Consider the following 12,979-nt stretch of genomic DNA (forward strand, 5'->3'; position numbering starts at 1 on the left):
TTAGGATAGTTGTCTAGAAATCTTGTATATTTGTTTTGCTATGATGTTCTTGATCTATATTCTGCGATATAAAATTTAACATTTAAGACTTTAGAAATGTAGAATTTATATTGTTGAATAAATTGAATGGATTTCCCTACTTTTGAGAATTTATTACATTGCATTGACAAAAATATTTGTCCGGCCCGTTTCAACACAGTTTTATCTCACACCTGGCCCGCGTTCAAAAAAGCTTGGTGACCCTTGTTTACAGCAAAATGCTCTTGCGGCGAATTTTCCGGACACGATCAAAATCATTGCACAATGGCTGAAACCGAATGTTATTATGAAATTGGTTATAATTCGAAATCGCGGGAATTCGCACCCTCCAGATTCAAGATTCTGAATTGTCCGTCCGTGCGGTTAACAGACAAGTCCTGGCTTGCCCAGTTCAATCCAATCAAAAAGACTTGGGTTCCGTACGGGATTGCCATTCCATTAAAAGCTTAAATAGTTCTAACTCATGTAAGCGTAACTCAAAAGTGGCCAGTAAATTATTCAAGGGTAACTGTTGAACCTGCTCGGAGTTTTCGAACTCCTCACAAAAACTTCATTCAGCCATTCACATTCGTTCACCTTTGCAAAATTTGCATTCGCCATAAAGGTGGATTCATCCGGTTTAGAATCATTAACTTTGGAGCGTACTTCACACAATACCTTTGAAATAGGGAAATCGATTTTAAATTCCCGCCAAATCTAGCTACAGTCACTGTACAATTGCCATTTTCTCTAAGACCCGTGTGTTAGAATCAGAAAAGAATGCAGTTGTGAGATTTTAATATTATATTTTAATATTAACAAAATGTGCAAGAAGATGTTTGAATGTCACTAAAATTCATCGAGAAAGAAAGTTAGTATATACATTTGACATGTAAACATTTGACATGTTTGTAAAACTTTCGTCCCCGTTCAAATCAGCCTTCAGATGTTAATAAACACGGGTATGATTTGAATTTGCTTCACGAAACATCGTTGTCGGCAGCGAGCAATGATTATTACTTATCTATTTTAATCGGTAAGTATGTTGATAGGTATTTGTCTGTATGTATGTATGTTTATCTGTTAGATGCACGCGATATCTCACGAAAACGAGATTGAATCTGCTCCAGATTTTGCATGTGCATTCATCTTATCTCGGACCAGAAGCCTATTGATTTTGGGCGAATTATGCGTATAATTAGCGAGTTATCAATCAATTATTGATATAGTGATCTAGATTTTTGTAAAGCGAGTGAATTTTGAGACCCGCCGAGTGTGAGTGTGCGATGCGCAGTGCGCAAGTTACAAGAGCGGATGAATCGAAACTGCAGTTTCTGTTTTGGCGGATCCCCTAACTATCGTTCGATAAGTCTTCGGTTTCCAACCGATATTCTCGTTTATCAGTCATCAAAATGTCTACGGCGGGGAATGATAACGTGATAATTGCTATTTGATTATTGGCCGTATTCTGAGCACACAACACAATTCAATTGAGGTTAGTGTCTGAGTAATAGTTTTTTAGGAGTTTGTGACAAAGGTAAGAAAACTTACGCAAGTTCCAAATGAGTATATGGCTAATAAGTTTAGTGAACGATCCAAACAGTGATAATTTTTACTTAATGAAATAGGGGAAGTATTTGTAGCATATTAAAGTTATTTTAACAGCCTCCGGTTCAATAGACGTGTTTTACCACGAAATTTAATATGATTGACTCAGCCATCGAAATTAGAACTAACTAAAGTATTGAAGCGACACAATCAGACGAGTCGTCGTTCCCAGTACCATATTTTCCGACTTCTATTAAGCGGAGTCATCTTGTACAAATTTGCCGACTAAGAACATTGGTACAGGATACACATGCTTCGACACGACCTTGCTGTTGTATTTTGGTTTCGCGTTCAATGTTAGGGTAAAATTAGAAATCGGATTAGTTTAGAACAGGATTTGTTTATTCGTGGTATTCTGGCATGAAGATGTACTGTGCTATTGTTGAGTTCGAAATGTGGGCATTTTGACATCAAGGTGATGGTTGTGTATTCAAGGTGAATGATTGTGTATTAAAACCGGGTAATGAGGTGACATAAGATATCCACACTGGTACAAAAAAGAATAATTAAACAAGTGTTTAATATCTTGATTGTAGTTCAGTTGTTAACTGAAACAAAAATGGTTTACCACCAATGGTTATCTGTACATATTTACACAGCCTTTTATGCCCTTGTGCCTATTTCTTGTTATTTCATTTATAACAACGTCATAAGCCAAAATATATTGGTAAAATCGCCTTCCGAGAACCATTAGAACGTGTTCTGCAAACCAATCTTGCCTGATAGCAATTTAAGTTGTTTCGAACGGACGCGATTGTTACGTTCTGGTTAATTAAATTTTTCTATTGAAAAAAAGGGTACTCCTGAAGTATGCGCACCAAGATGCCGCACAACCTGAACCCTAACCTGGTACACAACCTGAGTTCAGTTTGTGCGCCATCTTGTTGCACATACCTCAGGAGGTCCCGTCCATGATTGCCCTTTTCAGTTTGGATGAAATTAAACGGGATTCAGCCTTTTCGTATACTATTAAATACTATTAATAAGTTTAGTAAAAATTACTAATATTCGCTAAAGCAGCACATCATATCAGTGTTTAGATTTCTTGGTTATTTTACAAATGGGAAACTTTATTGCCTGATTTAAATATTGTTGATTATCCAAACTGTGCAATTCAGTTTAATTACTTGACTGGTTAGTCGTACCGCCCGTAATGATTTGTTTCGTCTTCTGTGAGTATTTAATTTAGCTGACTCTGTATTGGGAAGTCTAATCATTCTGTGAATCTGCTTTTGTCTTATCTAAATCGCGTTCAAATTCAAACCAAACTACTGAAACGTCCTACTCCTGCCACCTTGCTAAACTCAATCTTTATTATTCATCACTGAATCTCGGACAAACCTTAGATTGGACTGGCAAAAGTGTAATCATCATCTAGTCCTAAGGGCAGCAATTATGCCGCAGGGAATTTTAATTATTACATTTGCGCTCTGTCGGAGTGACGACAGTTTGAGAATATATCCTCGGCGAAATGCAATATTGGCCTACCTTCCCTTCCGCTTAATATAATTATGTAAATCGTACACCTTATTTTTTTATCCATTGCACTCACAGGAGCTAGTCAGGTATCGTGCTGTAAACGTGTAAAGGACGATCTCACATATTTGGGTTCGGGGTATATATATTCTCTGCAACTGTGGGGAATCAAAGGTATGAGCAATTGAAATTCGACTGCAGTAAATGTACTAGTCGTACGTAAAGCTAGGCATCATGTTAGATGCCCATTGATGTGATATTTCCCATATTTATTCCTATATGTGAGTGTGGCGAAGTATATATTTGGGCGAAACTAAAGGTAGCTTTGAGGCAAGAAGCCTAGAACATAAGGTTGTAAAGAGCAAAGACAATAGGATAAAGCGGCATTGTCCGAACATGCACTCATAAAAATTTGAATTGTAGGAATGGATAAATGACAGCATATTAGTATGAAAAGACGGGTATTCGACACAATGTAGATCTATGGAATCTTCTTTATTATATTGTTGGTATTCTTCTTTTTGTTACCGTATGATAAAAATAGCTTCTCTCATTAATTACACTATCAATTACTTTGAAATTTTCAGTGGTTATCGATTGGATTTTTTCGCTAGAAGGCTATTACTTCCATCAAAACTTTCTGTGAGTTCTATGTGATTCGTTTTTTACTGCGAAATTTTGTGTGATGACCTATTGCAAATTGCTACAAATTATTTGTAGCGTTTTTCCGACCTCTCTCGTGGACGAGGTAGGCCTACTTTATTGCTACACGAAAGTCGGAAGTTTTTTTATGGTACCGTATCGGTACTGTATAAGGTAAGGTGGACAAGTGCTTCGTTTTGGTCTCCGTGGCCGTATATTTGAGTATCGATCTCTTGTTTTAGGAGTCATTCCACATTCACAAAAATGTGCGATGGAAGACAAGCTGCACGTTTCTTGGAGCGTAATTGTCTCTGTTAGATAAGAAAAATTAGTTTATTTCTTCTTCTTATTTCTAGTGATTAGATGGCATTGTTTAAACTAACGCTTATCTTCGTCTAGATTACACTGCTTCAGCTTCCCCGTGGTGAATGTTATCTTCGATGTTCTAGTCTTGGTTTAACTAGATTTCGTTGATAAGAATAGTTCTATACAGTTACATATATATATATATAGTGACTTTTTCTATCAATTGCCTTGAAGGAAGTGCGTGTGCGTCCAAAACGCATTGCTTACAACTTGAGCACACTTTACGTGTATCACTATAAAAAAAAGCCTGGAACCAAATGCTTTCTATCAGATTTCATTATTACTTTACTTCGGGAGTGTTTTTTCAGAGGGAATTATCGTTTCCTGTGATTTATTACTGTTGTTAGTTTTTTTTTGTAAGGTCGCGCACTTACCAACGCTAAGTCGCGTTTATAGCCGTGTATAAAAATTGCTCATCCGGTATTAATTCTTCCTTTTTTTGAAAAACTTCATAATTTTGATCCGGATCGAATTTTACCGATAATTAACATAGGTTATTTGTTGAACCCATATTATATAAACGTCAATTTATTTATTCGGTGTTTAACGTCATATGAGTAAATCAGTTATTACACCTGTTGCCAGCGGTTATTCATTGCAGCTTGCTGTTTTTACTACAAATCAGCTGTTCGTTTTCAACTTTTTTAACTTCGAAAGTTATCATGTTAGGTAGTTTTTACGCGAAATTGGAGCTTCGATAGTAAGCGCAGGTGTATATAGCAGCAAAATTATAGCTACGCTCGCGGATTTAGCTACGTTCATCTTCAGGGCGATGGAATAAGATTGTATTTCAACAATATATTGGAATTTTAGTGAGAACAGACCGTTGGCAAAGTTTTATCATTAAAAATTGGATTATGTGTCGATTTTAAGTTTAAAGTTGATGTTAATTACAGCACGATGTTAATTACAGCAATTAAAAAAATAATTATACTTAATTTACCACGTGATGGTTTCTGGCAGGATACAACTTTTGTTCATTTGGTCAACTCTTACAACGTCGGTAAAAACTAAATGTTACGTCGTGCAGTGGAATATTTTTCTTACATTTATTCTTATTACATTTATAATTATTGTATATTAGAAAATATCGTTTCTTTGAATAGTGTATTGTAAGGGATGTATCCTGCACTGCAATTAAATGGTCGCAAATCAGACGATGTGAATTGTTCACAAGAGAAACTTTATCTAACTTCAAGATCAACACACACAAAGTATCAAAAATATCTCGACCAGACAGAACGTCATGGTTATCCAGGAAACCATAATTTGATGTTCTCCTCAACAATTTCTTCTAATAACTCGAAGAAATGCAGTATACCAAACGTTCTAACCGACAACCAACACAGCGGAGTTACAGAATTCATGAACTGCCCAAGTTCACCGTTGCACGAGTATGTTGCTGGTAACTGCAGCAGAAAAGGGAATCTATCACATGAAACAATTACAATGTCGAGCAATAAGTCTGATCGAACTTCACTAATAAATAAAAAGCCAAAGGTATAGCAGATTTTTTTCATGTGTTTGGTGTTTTATGTAAAGGATTTGATAAATAACAAAGGGACATGGTTTTGTACGTAAAGTATATTATCACTATTATTTTAAATAAAAAATCATCTATAAGAATATAAAGTACGTATATTATTAAAGTGAATTCGCGATTTTTTTTATTTTACGTCATTCGACACCAATTTGTCCGATGTCATAGGTATAACTAACTTTCCCTTTTTATTCAGACCGCGCAATCGCATGGCAGCGGTACTTTACCAGTGCCGGGGCATCAACGAATATATTATCATCATATGTTACCTACGTTAGCTGGATCAAATACATCAACCAAGACTTATTCAAATTATCGCCAAGAGCCCAATCACACATCTGGGCAGCAATGCCGTGAACCGTTGGCAGGCACTTATTCGCAAGTAATGAGTAACCAGCAACAGCCTTCATTTTCCTATTTACCAATTATAGCCAATCACATTACAAACAACAAGCAGCAGACACAACCAGTCTACCGTAGCAAACGAATTCAGACTTCAAATTTTGAGCCAAATTTCTCACGGCAGTTTCCAATTCCTCCACGTGTGATTAATAAAATTTCAAATGAGCAACCAAAGCCTACATTACTCAATTATGGAAATTCACAAATCAAGTGTACTCAAACTAAGGGCCCATCTGTATTTCCAATTAGGACCAATTACATTCCAAATGAACAATTACAGCCATCCGAGCGCAATATCAAACATGCTGGCTATAAGACACAAAATTTGTCTCTTAATACGCAATATTTCCGTCAAACTCCTGTTTGCCAGTCAATAAGAATCAATCAGATGCCAAGAGAGCGATCAATACCTCTGGAAAACAGTAATTGGGTAATCTCTCCACGCGAGGCTCAATATTCTAGTTTTAATCAAGAATGTTTGAATGTAACAAACACGGGCATCGCTATAAAAAATCCAATTTTGTTTGCAAATCTGCAGTCTCGCACTACATGTAAATCATTGAACAAAGAAGTTCAACGACAGTGCGATGGACCTCCAAACAAACGTTTGAGGAAAGATGTTCAAGTTAAAGCGACGTCTGGCGCCTCATCGGAAAACTCGCCTGTTCAACAAAAAACAAGTTCCTCCCCAAACAAACCAGGCATAAGCACCGATCTATGGGATTTAATAAAGTCACCTCGAAGGCCTCGCGACTTGAATGATGACGAAGACATTTCAACGTTTTGGGTTGTGGATCCTGATATATGGGAAGCGGAACAACGCCAACGTCATCGTTTGATTGGTGATGTTGTTGTGCAAACTTCTATATCTGAGAATAGGCATTCCAAGCATGTATGCAATAAGGATAAAGGTGGAGACGGTACTTCCTTACGTTCAGCTCTAGACTCAAGAGCTGAAGCGACAACAAACTCTAATCCTTCAGCACCAGTCGAGAGCAAACATTGCGTAAAAGATTTAATCGCCAAATCTCCATCTGACATTTCAATGCAAAACTTGCATCCTCAACCAAAAGATTCCAATTTAAGTGGAACAGATTCAAATTTGTGTCAAATGATGTCACCACAAGATTCTCTTCATTTTAACGATGACGACGTGCCAACTTTTTGGATTGTGGATAACGATACTTGGGAACAGGAACAACAACAGCAACGAAAGGTTTCGGTAAAAAATGTTATCGCGGAAACACTTTTGAGTTCCCCAAATCGATGTACTAGAGACGAGAGACAAAACAGCCCTTTTGAGAATGTCAGTTCTTCTTTACAAACTGTAAAATCCCAAGCAACCGGAGCAATATCTGTTACGTCGGGGCCAATTGGGAACAAATCATTAACAATCAATTCCAAGAATGAATTCAATTACAAATGCTGTAAGCACAAAAACAGTTCCGCACGGTCGCTGTTCTCTAATTCAAATGCGAGCGGATTCTCTCCTGAACCCGGGAAAGACGAAAGAATGGGCGGTGTGGAAGAAAGCGTTGATTCCGATTGTGAACAAATGCCCGTGATTATTTCTTGTTATTCCCTTAGTAACAGAAACGAATCAGAAAAATTTGTTCACGATGAATTGCATAGCAAATCTATCACCGACAAAGATACAGAAAAAGTTTTAAAAGACGAAGAAGCGGTCTTTTGTGGAGAAAAATATTTTGATATTTATACTTTGCAAACTCTGTGTTGTATTGCTCTACAAAATCTTGAATGTTTCCGCGGAATTAATCGGACAAGGAAAGAAAAAGAACAAAGAGAAACTGCACCCACGCCGAATACTAATGCTTTACCTACATCCATCTTTAAGGAGCCAGAAATATGTGGTCAGGAAGAATTAACATTAACCTCCAAAATGTTTCCGCTCGAAAATAAATCGATTATTCAATATAACGATTCGAAGCTGATCACGGAAATGCTTTCAAATGATAAATTGTTTCGAGAAATAGTACCAGAAACAATTCTTCATCAAAGTAGTTTTGATTTGGACCGTAAGTTTTCTAGCGATTCTGTAGGAAGTGTAAATTCTTTTTGTAGCAATGCGTCTACTATTTCGATACTCTCAATTATGGAATACGATACAGAGTATGGGGAGAGAAATATGGATCAGAGGTCAAAGGGAGATACAAAATCATACCCGAAATGTCCTCATGTAGCAGTTTCTCCAGTGACAATTGATGAGCGAAAGAAAACAAATCCTGAAGTACTGATTTCCAGAGAAAGAAATTTGTTTGATGATATTAGTTTTTCCAACGATTTATCTAAACAATATTCAGATGAAATTTATAATCCGGATAGCGACAAACGAACTGAATCAGATTTAAAGTTTGCACCTTCAACTAAATGTGATTCAGCCAAATCTGATTCATCTTCCCGAGCCAAGCAGGTCTTACCGAAACGAAAGGTAGTTGTCAAATTTAATACGATACGTAAAAAGTCGGCACTCAATGAAAAATCCAAACACGCCGATACGCCTAAGCCGCCGTTCATATCGAGGAATCAACATGCTTCACAAAATATGTATAATTATGATGTAGATGATGAAGATAGCCGCCAAAATGTCCTCAAATCTGACAATTCGCACCACTCCCCTCCGCCACTTTTATACTATCCTGCTAATGGATCATACAACACTCCGGATTTGACTTTTCGTGGAAGCGGATGTAAGAAAGAGATGTTAAAATGTGCCGTTAGCCCTGCAACAAAATCTTCAACATCAACCGTCTTAAATATGCCAGCAAAAAGACAAATTGAAGAACGCAACGGGGTTGTTTCTAAACCTTGCCTCACAAATAAAGTATGCAATGAGAGACGTGCCACCCAAACTACAGTGAGTAAATGTATTGTATTTGATATGGTGATAAGGAATATGTAACTTTATTGTATCGTGCACATAAGGAACATACATAGTATATAAAGCGATATTGAGTCATAAATATGTCATTTATATTCCTTGTATTTCAAAATTATAGTCGTCGTCAGCTGACCAGCATGATGAGATTTTTGTAATGCAACATCATATTAACGCAGAAATAGACTCTTGTACATTGCCAAGAACTTGTGGTGGTAAGTGCTTTCGCGAATTAGTTGTTGTTAACATGAAATAGTATAGTTTGATTATGCATGGGCCATCTTATTTACAGGTTCACAGACATACTTATCAACGTCACCAGAAGATTCGACTTTCGAAAGGAATGAACCAAAACGGGACGGGCCAGAAAATGGGGAAATTGTTTTGAAAAAATGTTTTGTCAAACTACAAAGGATTGATGATATATTTTAGTGGCTTGACCTTGTTTTATCTACTTTATTTTCAATGTGAAATAAAAGTATTGTTGCTTCGTTGGAACAAAGTGTCGTTTTCCTAATTAAGTGTTGCTGAGGTTTTGATGCTGCTGTGAAAAAATTTGCAGTTAATGGATTTCAAACTTTAGTACTTACTCACAGACGGTTGACCCACGTGGCCTATGAGATTTTCACCAAGAATTGTTTCCTTTGAAATAACGGGGAACGCGTTTTTATTCCGTCACGTTCCACCGGTTCGGTCACGTTTGTTTGCACTCGGCACTTGGCCTCCTCCCTATTCCTGTACCATTGTGCGATGTTCGTGTCATTTATCTGTTCATTGTTCTCTTGCTCTTTTTTTCTTGTTTGCAAGATGATTTCATGCGCCGGTTATAAGGCATATAAAGTCAGTGTATAGACTACTGTCTGACTGCGTGGCCGGCTATCAACTCGGCATTGAATGCAATGAATTTGTAATGTTGGACTGTATTTTTTTCTTAATAGCAAATTTATTGGACACGAAATGATATTATGTTGTTGTTGTTGCTAGAATTTCTCTTTAATTAGCCCACTGGAGCAATTGCTATGTATATTTAGAGCGCTCCAGAAGCGTGTTTACCAATATGGAGGTAACTAATTTTGTTCGCCTACTTTACATTAAGTTGTAGAAAAGAGACTGAAGGGGGGAAGGGGGTATATTCACTTGGCTAACCCAGGCAGACCCGAACTCGTAATAGAACTAAAATAAGGAAAAATAGCAATAAAATTATGCCCTGACCCTAAACTGATACAGAGATACAGTTATTGCTGCAAAAGATTTGTTTATCTGTTACAATGGTTCCATTAAATTTGAACCCACGTACATTTGAACCCATGACAATTGCACCTGTATGCTATTGCATCTATGGAATTTTTTTTGTTTCACGGATAGTTAAACCCATACTAACCCTAACCCATGGGTTTTAGCACCCGCATATTGATTGAACCCGTGGATATACGCATGGGTTCAAATGTACGTGGGTTCAAATGTACGGTCACCGTTACAATATACAACATAAAGATTAGGTATGCTATGATGAGGCCCTGAAATTACTTATGGCCATAAATTGCAAATTGAACAGGTTTGAATTTTATTATAGATGGCCCACAACTTAGAACCACTGACCCGGAAGCTTTAACAATGTATGCTGCTGAATTAGTTTCATGTGAAAATACATAAAGGTCATTATAAATGAAGGACTGTCTTTGATGATCATTGATAAAATCTTGTGGAAGATGGCATGAGATTGGAGGCCACGTTGGCAAATTTGGTGGATGATACTTGACATGTGAAATAGAGGACTTGAGCTTAGCACATCTCGTGTCACATGTGCGTAAGAAAACGAGGGAATTGTCAAACCTTTCGAATTCTAAATCGAATAAGGTCCAGAAAACTAGAGAAAATGCAAATACCAATAAAACAACACCTATCATATTTTAATACAATTGTTTCCATGCAACTCCTGACAGATTAATTCCTAAATGTTTCAAATGCAGTCACTTCCTGAATCAAAGAGTGTAGGAATATGAAACGTGAGGGATTTGAAATTGTGATTTTCGTGTCTACAAAAGGGGCACTGGTCGAAGCAGTGCGGACGCAAGAACCCATGCATGGTTCCAAATTGTAAGCAAAAGCCTATACCACGCCACTGGTCATGAAACAAATAATCGTACTATTTCAAATGTTACTGAACAAAAGAAAAGCTCTGTTACGGACAACATTGAGATACCCCATTTTGATGAATCTAATTTTATTGCAGCTTGTTTATTGCTACGCAGTCCTTTTTTATCAACTACATCTCTTTATATAGCAAACTTGACTTTTACTTTCAAGGTGTGTGATGTCATAATCGTTTGGCATACATCACAATAAAAACCTATACTATACAACCCGAACATAGTATGTTGTGAACCAGGTTAAGGTGATCAGGTTGTGCGCCAATTTGGCGCGCACACTAATCAAGCACCAAAAAGGTTTTAAATAGCAAATATTTCAACAATTTGACCCGATGAGAAAAAAACTAGTATGATTTTCGTACTCAGCACCCCAAAATTCACCTAAATCCGCTCTGAAACCTTGGACACCAGAAAATGCGTTGGTCAGTGTAATAAGTGGTAATTATAGAAAAAAATATCAATCGAATATGAAAGTAGATTTTTTGAACACCACTATTGCCAACGGCTGGGCACAACAAACTGTCGGCAGAACCTCCGAATAATTTTCAAGGAAAGTGTGGATATCCATTTTTGCATGCGAGTTAGAGGGCAAATAATTCAAGTATTTCAATAAACCATTAACGAGAATATTGGTCGGAGACCGAAAACGTATCGATCGAAAGTTAGCAGATTCCCCAAAACAAAAACTGCGGTTCCGATTCATGTGCTCTTACTCCATAGCGACACCGTGTGTCCCGTCACTAATTAATAAATAACTGGCTAATTATACGACCTAATTCATCCAAAATCGATAGGCCTTCTGGTCCGTGATATGATGAATGAACATGCAAAATTTGGAGCAGATTCAACCTCGCTTTCGTGAGATATCGCGTTTTATCTAACAGACAAACACACAAAAAAACAGACAAATACCTATCAACATACTTACCGATCAAGATCGATAAGTAATGAGTAGTGGATCGGTCCATAGACACGTCATTCATGCATCTGTATCACAAATATCAATTTCCCATGTTTTGAGATGTCTGTTCTTCAAGTTGACACTCAAGAACATTGTACACCATATATATATATAAAGTACTTAAAAGAATGCATATTAAATAGAATATGCTTATGGCATTAGCGCTATATGTATAGCTATATATGCATATTTTTGGCTGCATTTGTATATCGTGTTACCAACATGATCGGTCGAGGCGTCGACACCGTCTGGTCATTATTAAACAACAAACGATTAAACAATTGTTAACACAATTGCAGACCAATTTAAACTGAGATTGAAGCGACGTTGCTTTAAGTAACAGACAATCTGTTATAGTATGAGACTTTGGTTGGTTTAGATCGCATAGTAAAACAGCTATGCATATACATCCAACTCAATATACATATACCGCCATTCGGATGATATACATATACAGCCAATGCCATATGCATATACAGCTCATTTTATAAGAATTCTTTCAAGTACATACATACACCAATACTGGTACACCGATGTTCAAATTACCGATATATATTACCACCACTCACAAATGGTTTATTGAAATACTCAAATTAATTGCCTTATAACTCTATTCACATGCAAAGATGGGTATCTACACTTTCCTTGGTAATGATTCGGGAGGTCCTGCAGACATTTTGTTGTGCACAGGCGCTGGCAATAGCGGTGTTCGAAAAATCTACTGTGATATTTGATTGATCTTTATAGTTACCGCCTATTATTCAAAATATAAATAACACAATTTTGGTAGCGAAAAAAGTCAAATATGATAAATTTGAGATAATTTGGATGATAAATCGACATGGGTTCAAGCTGTTGCGCACAGCTCTGACGCAAACATGGACCCAGTGGAAAACAGTCGACTCATTTGTTAGCAATCG

At 37.0% G+C, this 12,979-nt stretch overlaps 1 protein-coding gene across 2 annotated transcripts; it reads left to right on the forward strand.

Annotated features, from left to right (window-relative positions):
- The first annotated feature begins 961 nt into the window (after window positions 1-961).
- Window positions 962-9,451, forward strand: LOC120335633 (uncharacterized). Of its 2 annotated transcripts, XM_039403175.2 has the most exons (4): window positions 1,229-5,610; window positions 5,847-8,927; window positions 9,070-9,163; window positions 9,241-9,451. In XM_039403175.2, exons 1-4 carry the CDS (start codon window positions 5,230-5,232, stop codon window positions 9,378-9,380), a joined length of 3,696 nt encoding a protein of 1,231 aa, XP_039259109.2. In that variant the 5' UTR covers window positions 1,229-5,229; the 3' UTR covers window positions 9,381-9,451. The 2 variants fall into 2 exon arrangements, with proteins under 2 accessions (XP_039259112.2, XP_039259109.2); XM_039403178.2 differs by lacking the exon at window positions 9,070-9,163 and having other exon boundaries at window positions 962-5,610.
- Window positions 9,452-12,979: the final 3,528 nt, after the last annotated feature.

This window comes from Styela clava, chromosome 2 (assembly GCF_964204865.1).
Source record: "Styela clava chromosome 2, kaStyClav1.hap1.2, whole genome shotgun sequence".
NCBI classification, from domain to species: domain Eukaryota; kingdom Metazoa; phylum Chordata; class Ascidiacea; order Stolidobranchia; family Styelidae; genus Styela; species Styela clava.